The sequence below is a fragment of the Phalacrocorax aristotelis genome, chromosome 7 (genome assembly GCF_949628215.1).
Source record: "Phalacrocorax aristotelis chromosome 7, bGulAri2.1, whole genome shotgun sequence".
Lineage (NCBI taxonomy): Eukaryota > Metazoa > Chordata > Aves > Suliformes > Phalacrocoracidae > Phalacrocorax > Phalacrocorax aristotelis.
The window spans coordinates 44413088-44428893 of NC_134282.1; the positions used below are offsets into that span (position 1 = coordinate 44413088).

A 15806-nucleotide genomic window follows, 5' to 3' on the forward strand; every position below is an offset into this window, starting at 1 on the left:
GATTTGCCAGCAGAGATGGAATAGGGAGGAACTGCGGGGGTTACTCCTGTGTCATGTGTGCTAAGCCACGGCTGCAACAACACTATCCCAAACGTACTTCCAAGTTCTCTGTATCAGAAAGATGAATGGCAAGATAATGACGTGAGATACCGGCAAAATGAATATTGAAAACCCACCTTGTCTGCACTCTGTACAGAGTGTACGAGTGTGTACAACCCACGCCGAAACCCTGGGAATGAATGATGCTGGGAGCTTGATCTCATGTGCACCAGTGTAAGACTGAAATAACTTTAAGTGAAACACATTAGATCAGGATATTGAACCAGATTGGTGAACGAGCCTCATACCTGCACAATCCCGCATGATCCAACACAGGTTATGTAGCAATGCAGACACGAGCACAACCAGAGCACTCAAAAGCCTTCAAATCCTTCGCAGCTCGAACAGCTCCACAGGCAGAGCAGGACCACACCAAGCCCAGAGCTATGACTGACTTACAGAAGGGGGTGGGGGACCACGGTGACCTTTCACTCAATTCTCTCCAAACCACAGCTAAACTTCTCAGCTAACCTGATCTACCACTACAGAAACAGTTAAAAATGACGACAACAAAATTATTTGCCTTTAGAGATGCCCAGGTGAAATGACGGAGGCAAGTTTCCCTGGGATGGATGTTTCTGACCATCCTGGACTCAGCAGGGCAGTGCAGCTCCAGCCAGGGTTTGATGCTTCTTTCTCCAACCCCAAGGACAGTTTCTGTTTTATTTTCCAGTGGAACTTTACAAAATTAAGAGGCAGATGAGCCCCTTATAACCCTGAAGTGAACATGGGGAGATACTCAGATCTTATTTCGCCCTCTGCCCCTGCACTTCCATTCAATACTCAGTACTCCTGGGTATCAAATTCAGGCACACACATGGCATTTTAATACATTCTTTACCCATATTGTCTTGAATTATATCACTCTGACAATAATACACAAATCTACGGTGGTAGTCTGCATAGTTGGAAGCGGCATGAGGAAGCTCAGAAACCGGAGGATGATTCCTTGCCACAGGGGGGTGAGGAGAGGCAAGGAAGAGAAAAGGTGTAAGAGAACATAATAGGATAAAAATAAAGCAAATTAAGTGTGTGGGTTTGGAATCCCCCAAGACGTTCTGGTCGAGAGAATTTCAAACCTATATATAGTTCAAGCCAAAACCACAACGTTAACCTCTGTTTCCTGATCTTTGGTTCACAAACTGCTCCAGTGCCAGCATTTGGCTTTTGTCCCCTCGTTAAAGTTAGAGGAGAAGAAAAAGGCAGGACTGATTTTTGGAAAGATCAAGACGAACTCTCCAAGGGGCCAGCCACCACATGTGATCAGAGACTTCTGGCACGTTAAAAAACAAAACAAAACCACACAAAACAATGCGGGGGGGGGGGGGGGGCGCGTAATATCTACACAGATTAGCGAACAGCTGGCACAGTTCGGGCAAGTTCACCGTGTGCCCCCAGCCGCCGGCAGCTCTCGCTGAACCGGAGCACGAACACCTGAGAACGCTCTCGCGGCTCCGACCGGCGCGCCCGGCCCGCACCCTCCCGGCGAGGGGACCGGACCCCCGGCCCCGCACCGCGACACGCCCGCTTATTCCAGCGGGGATTTTGCCACCGGTAACGTGCCCGCTCCGGCGGTGGCTCGGGCGGGAGCCTCCCCGCCGCCGCTCCGAGCAGGCGGTAAGCGACTGATTTACACGTTACGAACCGCCGGTTTCGGGGAGCGCTCGCAGGGCGACCGGGAGCACCTGCGGCGGGGCCGGGGCAGCGGGAGGCGGCGCCCACGCGTGGGTCAGGGCGCGGGGCCGGGGCGGGTCGCGGCGCCCACGCGGGGCCGGGGCCCGGCGGACTCACCCCATGTCTCGGCACCTTTCGGCGGCAGCGGCAACCCCGGGCGGCTCCCCGCGCTCGGCGGCCAGCGGCGGCCGCGTCCCCACTTCGCACATGCGGCCACCCCGGCCCCGGCTGGCTGCGGCTGCACGGCGGCGGCGAGGCGGCGAGGCGTCGTGCTCCTGCTCCTGCTCCTGCTCCTCCTCCTCCTCCTCCCGCCGCCTCCCTCCTCTCCCTCCCTCCCCCCCTTACATAACCTCCCTCCCTCCCGGGCGGCGGCGGCACCGAGCAGCTTCCCGCCGCACCCGGCCGCCCTGCGAGGTGGGGGCGGGGCGGCGCGCGCCCCCGGGATCCCTCCGCTCCCCGCACCGGGCTCCGGCAAGCGGTGGCGGCGGGGGTTGCCCTGCGGGGGTTTGTGCGCCGTGTGGGGAAGGAGAAGCCCCGGCGGGAGCCCTCAGCATCTCCCCCTCCTCCTCCTCGTTCCCCGGTGCCCGCGTCGCGGGGGGCGCGACCCGCCGGAGGGGGACAGGGCGGCGAGAAAACTTCGGGTGAAGTTGCGGGGGTGTCCCCCGGGCGGCCCCGCCTGCTGCCGTGAAGCCCCAACAGCCGTGGGGACAGCGCAGACCGGCGGTCCCGGACACGCTCCTCCCGGGACCAGATTCCCCGGGATACCGGCTGCTTCCCGACCCGCTGTGCCGGGACCGGCTGTCCCGCACCGGGGGCGCGCCCCGCCGCCGGCCCCTGCCCCGCTGCGCGGGCACGGCTGCGGTCCCAGCGCGGCTGCCGGGGATGCCCTGGGGACCCCGCGGCGGTGCCACTGCCGAGGGATGGAAGGATGCCTGGCGAAAGGCGAGCAGGCGACTCTCCCCCACCAGTCTTTTCCCGCTTTTAATCCGTTTTCCCTGGGAAACGAAGAGAGCGCAGAGCGTGCCTGCCCTGACGTCCCAAGGAGCTTTCGAGCCACTAGGCCATTTCAGCCACATTTGGGCCCCGGCAGACTCAGCCCCATGGTCTTGATGTGGGTCTCGCACCCAGCCTCCAGCCCGCCGCTCGACCCAGAAGTGCAAATTCCATCAGGAGTGCAAACAGGGGGCTGCTCCCCTTTTGGCCCTCCTCAGCCCCCCTGCAAGTCTGTGCCAGGCATGGTCCCAGAGCTATTACTCCCCTATAGGTTTCATGAGCATAGAGGGATCATTCCTTTCGACTGGAGGAAAGATTGCACTAGTGCGGAAGAGTCATGGCTGCCCAACCACGAGCGTGACGCTGACATCTGAGAGGCAGCCACAGGACACAAAGCCACAGGAAAGCTGTGGACCTGCTCGTGTGGCTGTTCGTAGGATGGTGCTACACAGACACAGTTATTTCTTGGGGAAAAGACGCTCAATTCACACATAAGTTCTCCCACACAAAGTTATAATTAATACCCTGCCATCAAGAGTGATTCTTTTCTTTTTTTTTTTAATCTCATGTTGATTTATCCTTTCTTTCAAAGAAGGTTTAGAGGCTGTGGGAAAGGCTTTATGTTTGCTTGCTTTAACTTTGTGTGTAATAACTGGGGTTGTCCCCAGTATTACCTGAGGACCTCATGGGAACCCTCAAAGGAAAACTTCACCAGCAACCTAACACCTTCTAGCCATGGGCAATGAAACTGTCTCCCACTCTGACAGACAACTATTTCCTGATGTCTGGAACACCAAAATGGAATTTCAATCCCATACACTCAAATAAACTCTATGTCATGGGGAAAGAAAGCAGGGTGAATTACACAGACATTTTCAAAAGGCCGTGGGATGACACCACTCCAGCGTATCTGCTCTCTTTACCATGGTCAGATGGTTACTGTGGATGTTGAAGGAGACTCAACTTGCATTCAAGAGTGTATTTTCAACTCCAATTATAAAAAATGCTTAAGCTTATGGGAGCATAACTGGCTGTGAAATTCACATGATACAAAATTTTGTATATTGCTTTTGTTCATAAGGTCTTTCCATTTGTTTTATGTTCTATCCAGAACTGTCTTCTAGAAGAGACAGAGTTGTGGTCCATTTCTGAAGGACCTTGAGACATTTGGTCTGGCAGACAGCGAGTTAACCAGTTTTCTGCTCATATCTGGGTTTCTGTAAGCGTACTCCCTTCATCTGAAGTACCCTCTATTCTTCTAAATGGACGAGATATTCCTCTTTCTGAAGTGTGGCACGCTGTTGTTGTCTTCTTATCTCTGCCAAAAAAAGGATGAAGTCCTGTCCTCAATTTAGGTCAATGGTAAAAGTCCCATGGATTTGAATGAGGCCCAGATCTCATACAAGCTGTTTAACATTATCAATATTGAATGAAGCGATTGCTCTGCAGACAGTTCCATCTTCAACTTCTCCGCTGTCATGTATAGTTCCCATTGATTTACATTATTTTAGTATAATTTGGTATTCAATTTTCTTAAAGTATTTTGAGTTATCCGTAAATGGGAACTATAAATACGCTATCAAAATTAATCAGTTCTTAAGCTTTCATATGTGACATGATATTTCACTTCCGATTTGGTTGCGATGCAGGATGTGTACATGATGGTAATTCAGTCCTCATTTAGTATTCACAAGTGTGCTCTTATTACTGTGGCATGGTTCAGGAAGACTCAAAATACTGAAGGCACAGGATCCCTTGGTGTGATTGAAGCTGAACAATAAAAATATCCACATTCTGTAAATGGATGTAACTTCTTTAGATGAGAAATTTCTCCTATTCCCACGGGCCTCCTAAAGATATAATTTTTTGATTCCTAGATACAGGGTGAATATCCTTTTCAGAAAACTGATCTAGCAATCAGGAGTATGTACCCAGTCTGCATTCTGAAAAGCAAAGAGCTCAGCAGTCTCTTCCTCTTTCTCAGTTTTTCTGTTTTCTCCTTTCACTGTTGTCCTCTTTTGCCACTCTGTTTTATTTTAGATACAATTTCATTTCAGGAAACCTGCTGGTTTTCAACGATTATGCTTCAAGACAGTCTTACAGTCTTCTCCCTATTTCCCATGGCAGGTAGTATTAAATAAAATTTTCAGTACTGTGATTTTCTCTTTTTTCTAACTATACTGATTAAATTTGCATTTTTTTACCCCAACAGAACCTCGCCATTCCCCCCCGCCCCTCCCCCTTTTTTTTTTTCTTTGACAAATAACCAACCATTTTCAAGCTTTAAACATTATCCAGAAGTTAACTAAAAAAGCTTTGGGGAATTATTGATTTTTACTTTTGAAACAGAGTATTAGTTTTCAAAGTCCCCCAATGAATGAAGAATTAATGTAATTACAATTCACTGAATATAAAATTTTAAAGATGAGCAACTGAGAAAATAAAGGATTTTAAGTCAGACTGTTGAAAACTCTCTGATTTATGATTTTTGTTGTTAAAACCTACTTAATCCAATCTCTAATAAATGGTTTGGACAAAGAATCTATTTATTTTAAAAAATCAACACTCCTGTCCTTTCAATTAAAATGTCAGAGCTCACAATAAACATCTGAGACCTTCAACAAGTCCCCCAGCAAAACCGCCAAATATTCATGTGATTTCCAAGGTAAAAGCCATTTTCCTCTAAGGCAAAAGCAGTTCTTCTCTACTCTCCTCCAGAAATAATCCAAGAACAATCATTCAGGACTACTTTCTGTGTCTTTAGAAGTACAAAAGCAGCCCATTTTTAAAAGCGTTTTGTCAATCATCTTTAAAAGAGTAGGTTGAACATCCTCTTATTATTCTTTGCAGTTTATTCTTATATGTATAATTACTTAGTGCCAGGAAGCTCCTGTCTAAGTGGAGTAATAGGAGGTACACAAGCGATCTACCTCACTTTCAAAAAGTTGTCCTGTAAAATATGCAAGTATCTGTTCAAAGCAGATTTTTATGTAAATGCAAAGAACTGTCATTGTCACCCTTTAGTATACGTTGCCTTCTCAATGAAGACAAATACACAGCTAACAAAAAAATAATACTAAATAAGATTTTAGAGAGAAAAAACATAGACATATAAAGAAAGCCAACAAAACCAGAATCATGCCCTACCAGCCACCACAGGACTCCCAGACTTGAATGTAACTACCCAGTACAGTGTTGTAGACTGCAAAATGGTAAGAGGCTGATGGATTTCTAACAATACTGGTGTAGTCAGAAAGCATCTGTCAGCTCTAATAAACAATTTGGGACAGATCCTGTAGGCATCCTCTGTTCTTTGGTCCACTAGAAATCCAGCCTGGGACACATCCAGGAGTGCACGCTGAACCTGAACGTTTGTAAAAGTGGTCCCATACTTGGAGCAAACCTTGTTCCCTTTAACAGACCGGTTTCTTCGTACTTACAAGGTAAGACAGAGAAAACAGATACTCCTGATTCTCCTTCTTAATGTTCTCATTGATGTAGACATTGATTATGTCCACTGCACTGTAAAGTAAATAAGGTTGGTCGCTCTTCACATGACAACTTTTTTCTGCACCTAGTGGGTCTTGCTACTCTTCTCTGAAATCATGCTAATTTGAACTGGTTTTGCAATGGACGGACTGGAACCCTGCAGAGTAGGTAAGGAGCACTGCATGTAGAAGTCTCCTTACAGCTTGTATTTGAGTCTATGTACTGGTTTCATATACATCCTAACACTGCTCTCTTCTTTTGGAACACACATGCGTGAGTGGGGATCTCCATAAAGCTACTCACAGCAATCCACAGGTCTCCCAGCTGATGAGCTGGATCCTGAATTAACCCTCAAAACTGTACCAAATGCGTTCAGTTTTTCCCTTCCAATATGCAGCTCCTTGCATTTCATATGTCACTTTAGAAGTTAACAGCTTTTTCACTCAAAGTTTATTCTGGTAATTTTCTTTTTAAATCCCCAAACGAAGAAAAAAAAATCCATTTCTTCTGTGAGTATAGATGACGGCTCTGGTTTCCTTCCAGGCTTACATCACAAAATTCCATTTATTTGTGATTTATAAAATGGACATTAGAGTAATCAGGCACTGGTTATGCAGATGGGGTAGATTAGTTTTCTTCTTAAGCTAATTCAGATCAAAATTTTTGGTGCTGGTAGGCCAAATTGTAGCAGAGATAGGAGAAGGAAAGAACTATACGCTCTGTCTGTTAGAAGCAGGACCCTCATATCGTGACTTGGCTGTGACAATGATGGTGACAGTCAAGGCTACTAGTAGAGAAGCAGATAATATGGAAGGGAAAAGATACATTTCTGGTGAAAGAAGCTTAATTTTCAAACATGCAGAATTGCACGACCATTCATTTCAGCAAATCATTTTGCTCACATGTAAATTTTCTTGTAGCTCAGGAGTTTTTAATTCTCAGGCCCTTTCTACCATCTGTAACTCAATCTCTATTTTTTAAAGAAATTGCAGACATCTGTTTAAATACCCATCTCTTCCGTCACATGGAATTTTGGATTCAAAAAATCTAAGCTCGAAAATAATACCGAAGTTGGGTTACATTTCCAAGCAACCATGGGCTGGCATTTTAAATGCTGCCTTTTTAATTAGCCCATTCCACTATACTGGCTGTGTTGGGCTCTGTGGTGCATGAACAACGTCTGGTGTGGGTGTGGGTCAGTGAGCGACTCGGTTGTGCTGCCACAGGGGCTGGGAGGGCAGGAAAGGGGGGAGGTGGAGAAGACCCCCCAGGCTTATTGCAGCTGGCTTTCGTGCAGCAGGAAGGGGGTCAGGCCTCCAAGGGGGCTGTGGGGCCAAGGGCCCATTGCTGAGCCCAGGATTCTGCTGCAGTCCTGCATCATGTGTAGAATTAATCCTGCCCGTGAGGCTAGAGACAGTTCAAGGAGCATAAGCAAAACTGAATTTTGCTGCCCCACACCTGATTTTTTGCAGCAGTTGGGTACAATTTCAGGGTGTAATCAGGCACATGTGGGGATGGTGATGGGTATGGCAAAAGGAACGGGAGGGCAGAGAAGTGGGACCCATGGGAAGGGATGAGAAGGCAATGTGGAATGCTCCTAGGGGCTGTAATGAGAAAAGTGTTTTTTTCTTTTTGCAGTCTATCCTTCTCCAAGACACCCTGCTTCCCCCTCTCCTTTCTCCCAGGGTCCTGGACATGCCAGCAGTCAGATCTCCACCCCCCAGCTCCCTCCCTGAAGGGTCATTCCCCACTGCATCCCCACCCTCACTCTTCCCAGAAAACACTACTCCCTTGTAAAGCAGGACAGAGGAAGAGAGGCTAGGGCCAGACTTTTCAGAACATTTTAGTTCTGTAGAACAGCTTGCCTTGGCTGCTTGTAGGAATTTAGATTTCAGACTAGTGCAAAGTACCTCATTCTTTGTGTTTCTTTAGAACTTACTCATAGGTGGACTTTGCCCCTTAATCAGGTCCTTGCTTGCCTTACTGGGAAAGCAAGACATTTTCCATGGGTACACTGGAGGTCTGATTAATTTACATTAATGCCCAACGGCTTGATAAAGGTTTACATGTTTCCTGTGGGCAGAGGTATCTGAACCCCTCACCTGGATGAATTTCTCAAAGGACTGAGCAGTACAGGCAGAGTGCCAGGTGGGAATGAAGCCACATGGAATTTCAAACCTATTTACAAAAACTGATAGTTGAGGTGTAGCGGCGAGCACCCCAAAGCTCTTGCTAAATCTCCTAAGGGCACAAGTGGTACCACAAGATTTCTCTCCTCCAGTTGTGGAAAATATCTTGAGTTCAGGGAAGCCAGACCTGGCTCAGACAGATGACGTTGGAAGTGCCCAGCTATGGGTGTCTTTCACAGACAGGGACAACTTTCATTTGTGAAGGAAACTATTTGTCACCACAAAAGCTATGTTTTGCACCATTCTCTGAAAAAAGTGATGAGTGTTTCACCCTGCAGACTGTCCTATGGAAAGCAATTAAAATGCATTTAAGAAGTAGGCTAATATTTTTATGCTTCCAAAATGCGTTAGAAAAAAAATAAAAAAACCCTACTGGACTGTATATATACCACTTTCAAATAAAGTTAAAGACCTTGACTTATACCAGTCCTTATGTCTAGGTCCTGCTAAACTACAAAAATTTATGAATAATAAAAATGAAGCCAGAAGGCCACAAATCATGCAGAATTTGTTCTCTTTTTACTAGACTAATAATTAAAATCTGGAAAAGTAAAAAATAGTTATTTGACAAAAGAACAACGAGAATACAGCTCCCACAATGAAAGATGCCAGGGATACTTTGATGTGGAAATGCATTTTAAAAGAATCTACCGGGTGGCAAGTTGGGCTGCATGTCTTGTCTAGATAAAACTAGCTCAAGGGGAGCTTTTGCATTCCTAATTCTACCTAACATAACTTTGTTCTGCAACAATATTTGGATGACAAAATACATAAACACTACCAATCCATTTAATAAACACAGTCAGATTATTTTCAGCTCCATATTTTGCTTGTCAGAAAGTATTTACTGTCAACACTCTTAATCCAGTCTTGTGTAATTCTAGTTAACAGAAGTGATAATAGTGCTCATGTCTAATAGTAAACACAGATTCCACTTTTCTGGGGAAATTTCATGGTCCTCGAGGGGCGTATAAAACCCACATTTTTTGAAAAATCAGAGCAAATTTTTTAGTCACTTGCAAATATTAAAAAAAAATTTTAGGGACATGTTTGCAGCTCAAGTACCTGGAAGAGCACTGGGTTTTGAAGAAGTACCTAAAGGATGGGAGGCAGCAGCAGCCATGCATTAATGTCATGTTAAGTTTTTCAGCCATAGTTCAGTTAGGGCTTTGGAGCCAGGGGAGGCACACATGGTCCAGTTCCAGGGCACTGCGATGGGAGATGACAACAAGCATGCAGTTACAGAATTCAGTTTAACTCCATGGGATGTGGTGGAAGGTGGAGCAGATCACTTAAAACTTCCAGAAAAGCTTTGAGCTACGTTTTGTTTCAAATTCATCTTTAGCCAAGAGAGAAATATTAATATACACCCATCAAAATCTTTTCTACATACTTGAGAAAATTAAGTCGACCCTATCAAGTATGGATGACACGTATCCTCTATTTTTCATTTACTGTTCATTTGCAGAAGAGCACATGATTTATGTTGTGAATGTACCAACATTTTTCTAAGTTTAATTTGATAGTTTTCCTGCAGGAATAGGCTAATCTTCATCCATACCCACCTTTAATAATATTTATTACTGTTCTTCTGCTCCTCAGTGGCTGACTGAATGTTCCCTCTATGTCCATCTGGTGAGTACGCTTTTCCCAGAATAGTCCATGACCACTCTTTACTATATTTTCATGAGCAACGTACTATTATTATATTTGCATGGAAGAAGCTAGGCGATCCTGCAAAAATGTTTTTCAGTGATATCACTTGTCCAACCTGTAAATTGATTTACAGTTTGAAATGTGACATCGTAAGTGGCACGTGAAGACCTAAGCAGGAAATATTTTGCAGTCCCTTAGGAAACTAGCCAGAGTAGCTCTATTTTAGATCCTCTGTCTGTTTCTCCAGAAGAATTAACATTTGGTCAAAGAGAATAACCCACAGCTATTGCTACTCAGTATTCAACTTTCTTCCAATATTTAAAGCTGAATTATTGATGGTTTTGAGAACATGGCTTCTGAGATATAATTCCCTGCCATTAGCTGGATCAGGAAAAGAGCAGGATCCAGCCTTGAAAGCACAACAAAGCATGTTTTGAATGCATAGGACATGCAGAGCCACAAATGCCAGCCAACCAACGCTGCTTAAAGCCACATTCAATGAACCGGAATTTCTTGTGCACAATAACACCTGTTGTGACAAGTAACTAGACTCTTGAGGAAACAGCCTTTAAAATGCATTGTCCTCTCCAGCTACAGGGATTCTCACTACACAGGCATTTCAGCAAGGCAATGCTTTGCATTTTCATTTGTTTTTACACGCAGGTACCTCAAAACAGTAATGTCCACACAGAAGCCAAGCCTTCCCCCCCCAATGCCAATGGAAAAAACCCTTCTTTTGACTTCACTGGGGTCATGATTTGGTCATAATTCATTAATCCTCATTCCATTCCAGTGAGACAAGTGAGGGATATATGGAGATCACTTCACACACCACTGCAGCAGGGTTGTTTCTGGAAAATATCAGCCTTTCCAAAACAGAGAGGAGCCCAGCACACTGTTTGGAACAGGATGCAATGGCCAACACTATCTCCATCTGGAACAATACAGTAAATGCTGATAACCAGAGTGGCATCACTGAAAATAGATTCTGGCCAGCACACAAGGATTAAGAGCCTTACTTTTCAAAAGGTGCGCTGGGAACTTTAATAACCATAAATAGTCAGGACTTTGTATTTGTGCCTCACTGGAAATATGGCAGCACTCACAGGACAGTGATTCCTCATACCATGCTGACGCATTGCTTCATTACTGAATCATCTGCAGTTTTTAACAGGACTAACGTGACTTCCGAGTCAAATGGAGAGACACAGCGAAGTCCTGACCCTGCTGAAGGCAGAATCACAACAGTACTTGGAACCAGTGGAACAAGGATTTCTCTCCCTAGAAATAGTCTGTGAGATCTGGCAGCAACATTTCCTATCAGAAAGCAACTGTGAGATCTTTGATATCTTATGTAACTGCCATCCTTAAATAAAATGTATATCTAGTTCATCATTTGTTCTCCTGATTTAATTAGAATCTTGCTTACTTTTTCAGGTTAGCAAAGTCTTATCTTGCAATATGCTGCAGAAGCTACTGCTTGGAGATAAACGTTTCCTTTTTAATTAAAGTTTTTACTCTGGAATTTTGTGGTACCCCCACACCAGCATTTAAGACCAAGAAAATAACTGTGTATTATTCTTAAAATGAGCAGCCATTGCATGATATGAAACAATCACATTCAACATATCACCAAAAATTACTGCGTGGTTTTCATTTATGTGTGAGATTTTCTGAACTTGTTTTTAATAAGCCTCCATCAGAGGCTCCATCAGAACTTTGCATTTTCCATGATAACATCTCTGTAGTTTTTTAAGTTTAGACCATTCTGCTGCACTGGTTTCCAACCAACATTAGAAAGCAGCATTCAGCTGAGCACTAGCACGCTAAGCAGCTGGTTGCCACCACAGCACAGCTTCAACAGGCAGGGCATGGGGTGGGAAAGAAACAGCCACAGCTCAAGAAAGTGGTGAAGAGAGACCTGAAATTGGGAGGGTGAAGGAGGGCCATGGGAACAGCAGCACTGTGGAAAGGTTCCAGGAAACTGCCACAGGAGTCCAGGGCAAAGATGGAAAAGGAGTTACAGCGGTGCTGGGGCAGGCAAGGACGCTGTGCCTTGACAGCCGAGGCAGAGGTCTCGGGGAGGACAGGAGGGGATGCAGAGGGGTGTCAGTCACGGCATAATCTCCTGAAAGATTAGGAACCCTTGTCTGCTGGAAAGAATGATCTCCAGTCCTAATTTAGTAACAGGAGGGAGAGTTATTACTGCTAGGAGTAGTGGTAACCTAGACCGCCAGACAAGGACCACCCCAGCACAGCACAAACATAAAATGAAAAGATAGTCTCTGCTCCAAGAGTTTCCAGATTTTGTGTAGGGCAAGGGACAACACAGGGATGCACGGGGAGCATATGGCAGTAGTGAGGTAATGCCAGAACAAGGAGCAGACTGCAGCTTTGCAAAATCCTGCAAGCTTTTCTGCAGCTCAGCTAATTCACTTATACCTTATTTCACTTTAGCACAGCATGGTCTCAATACAGATTGGTATCTCTGGAAAATTCTGGTTTACAATTTAAAAAAAATTACTTCAGATTAAGAAGACCCTTTAAACATGAAGTAGTACAAAGTTGGCCTATACTTCAGCCCTTGCTTTCTCTAATGGCCCTTAATCTTAAGGGGAACTGCAGAGAACATTCAAGAACTCTCCTTACTGCAAAGAGAAAAGAAAGAAGGCAGACAAATTCCTGTGCTAACAGCTTCTTGGTAAAGCCATCTGTGGAGAGCCCTGTTTAGTTTCTAATGCAGGCAGCATTACTTAGACCAGTTCCCCTGACCTGAACCTTGAGAGGGAACAAAACACTGAAATACTTTTGTATTTTGTTGCCTTTAGCAGAACCTGAACATGTGCTTACACATCTGGGGTGGCTTTGACAAGGTGAAGCAGGAGGACAGGCGTGAGTGAGCCCCATTGCACATCTATCTGCAGGGCTGGCGGCAAGGGCAGATTTCAAACCTGGGCCTCAGAGAGGAACCTCAGGGCAATGCTCCAGTGCCTGGGGAATGTCACCATCCAGAGAACGGAGACTCCTGGAGTATCCTTTTTAGAGGTTGGATATTTGTCTTTTTATCTGAGGCAACAGACTGGCGTGCAACACACAAACTGCCTAAGCTATCCAACCCAGGAGAAATGCTAGACGCTTGCTAAAAAGGCATAACCACTTCCTTCTGCTAGATCCTGGGTTATGCAATAATCTTGAGTTTCAGATTTGAACGCAACAGAAATTGTTACCAGATGTGCATGTCAGGGCCCTGAATGCACTGACAGGCCTTAATTGCCTCGACCAGCCTCCCCTCCAAGGGCCTCCCCCATACCCCTGACCCAGGCACAGGGGCTCATCTAAGCTCAGCCCTGGGCCCTTAGTCCCTGCCCAGCACTGCCACGGCCATGCCAGGCTTCAGGTCCTGCTGTGCCTGGCCATGGACCCTGTTGATCTGGGCATTGACCCACAGACTGAACTTCTGACTTGCCTTGGACTTGTCCCCATGAACTTGTCTGGCCCTCTGAGCTCTTGGCTGCTGTCCCTGGCCAGCCCCGCTCAGGGGCTGTGGGATGGGCCCCCTACCCTGCCGGCCACGCTGTTGGCTCCCCGACCGACCCTGCTCCATGACAGCAAAGAGGAAATTATCTAAATTGCCATTCTAAACTTAGCTGGGTGCTACTAATTTGTGTCTAACTTACAAGTCGGTGTTTCCACCCTGCAGCAGATGTGAAAGTTTTAAACTGGATATGGACACAAGAAATGAGCCCAAACTAAAATTAAATATCCAACTATAAAAGAAATTGAGTATGAATAAAATCTAGTCCTAGCAACTTCTGCAAGTACCTCCTTTCTATTTTGCAACTATCTTAACAATAGGCAATCCATGGTAGCACTGATTCATACATCCTCACTTGCAGGATTACTTGACATCTAAAAAGCATCTGATTTGGAGTTTAGACAGCCTGACGATTATGATGAGTTTGATATCTTAGCATTTGGCTACTCCATTTTCTGACTTCAAGCAGCGCCACAGAAGTACACTTTAAGTACCTGAATATTCCTTCCACATTTTTTTCCTCTTTTTTTCCCCCCCCCATTTGTACAGTACCTACGTCTGGGAAGGAACATAACCTGTGCACCAGATGTGCTATGTAAAAATTTCTGCCTGCCCGTCAGCCACAGCATGTGTGCTGCACAGGGTCTAACCCACCTCCACCCCAAATGAGGAACATATGGAGCACCATGAATGGCAGAAACAAGACTTCACTTTGAACTACATTCCTCCTATCAAAGGGCCCTCTATCTTGCCGCCTTCTTCTCTGTTCCTCTGGGTAATCATGAGGAAAGAACTGAACATTTGGAAAAGCCTCCTGGGGACAAATTCATTTCTAGTGTAACTCCACTGAAGTTAATGGTGTTGCACCATGGATTAAAATGGCACCATAATATTGAAAAACAGAGACAGCATACTACTCTGTAATTACTGTCTAAGAAAGCAAAAATAATAAAAATGATTCATTCTTATAGACCCCAAAGGGCACAGCTGGCTTAGTCAGTTTAAAAGGTGAAAATAAAAGAAGGCAGCTAGAATGTAGTGATTTTTAATTTGTATATATGTACATAGATATGTATAAATGACAGTCAGATAACACCACCTCTGCACTGATTTTAAGAACAATACACTAGAAATATAACTTAATGTGACTGTGAGTTTTCAAAGACTGATAACAGAAATAGCTCTTAGGAAAATTAAAGGCCTTCTTTCATACTGGCATAAATTAGGAATAAATTCCTTCTAACCAAGTGTTACCCTGTTGTAAGTTTAATGCAAAGGAATTGGGCCCCACAGTACCAAAACGGTTACTGTGTAACACAATCAAGCACCAGGAATTGCATTTTCCCCTTTTTAAAAAAGGACAATGTTATTTTTTTCAGGCAGTTAACATTTAAAGGTCATCCTTATGGGAAGGAAACATTTCTTGTATTAAGTTTAGTGAAGTTGGTTGGAAGGGCTCAGTCTGTTCCTTTATGGACTTCACTTTACAATACCATATGGAGGTGTGTGAAAGATGCTCTGAAGCTCGGTGATATTGTACAATATAACGGCAAAGGCAAGGCAGAGATCTGACAGAATAACTGCACGGGCTTCAGAGGCATTTGTCAGTAACAGCTGTTTTATCTCAGTCTTTCTTGCTATGTAAGTGAGCTTCATCTAAGCAGTAATCCTTTCCAGCCAGAGGAGTCATGAGAACTGATCCTCTGAGCACAGGAGGCCTTAGAGAAAGAGCACAACTCCAAATATTTCTGCAGATTGCCTAAAGAGTATCCCTGCTTACCTATCTCTTAGAGCAATGAAGGATCTAGCAAATATTTTGTGGTCGGTCCTTGGTTCCTCAGCTGTCCCCCGGTGGTCTTACAGCCTCTTGTGCCCACAGAAACACAGCTTTCCTTTAGTGTGTAATCAATAACAAGGCTGCCACGCACTCCCTTTGTACCTGCCGTTAGCCAGAACACAAAGTCTTGCTCTCTCTAGCAGTGCCAGACATCGCCATTCCCTAGAATAAATTATCTGGGGAAATCAGGTTTCGTTGTGCAAACAAACCAGGCTTCCAGTTACACTGTAACTGAGACACTGAAAATAGCGTGGAGGGAGAGGGGAATTGGCTGACAGGAATCACTGAGCAGATTCAGCAAACTAAAAGAAGAAATTGGAGTTTTGAAGATAAA

At 45.2% G+C, this 15806-nt stretch overlaps 1 protein-coding gene and 1 long non-coding RNA gene across 2 annotated transcripts in view; one reads left to right on the forward strand and one right to left on the reverse strand.

The window, feature by feature from the left end:
- Positions 1-2073, reverse strand: part of HOMER2 (homer scaffold protein 2) — a 57506-nt gene extending 55433 nt beyond the window's left edge. The window contains exon 1 of the mRNA XM_075100483.1: positions 1891-2073. Coding sequence (XP_074956584.1) covers positions 1891-1982 — 92 coding nt within the window. The 5' untranslated portion in view covers positions 1983-2073. The remainder of the gene's footprint in view (positions 1-1890) is intronic.
- Positions 1482-11477, forward strand: LOC142060367 (uncharacterized). Its single transcript, XR_012661713.1, has 4 exons — positions 1482-1716; positions 6092-6209; positions 10047-10079; positions 10894-11477. It is a non-coding gene; the product is annotated as an uncharacterized LOC142060367 (long non-coding RNA).
- The last annotated feature ends 4329 nt before the right edge of the window (positions 11478-15806 follow it).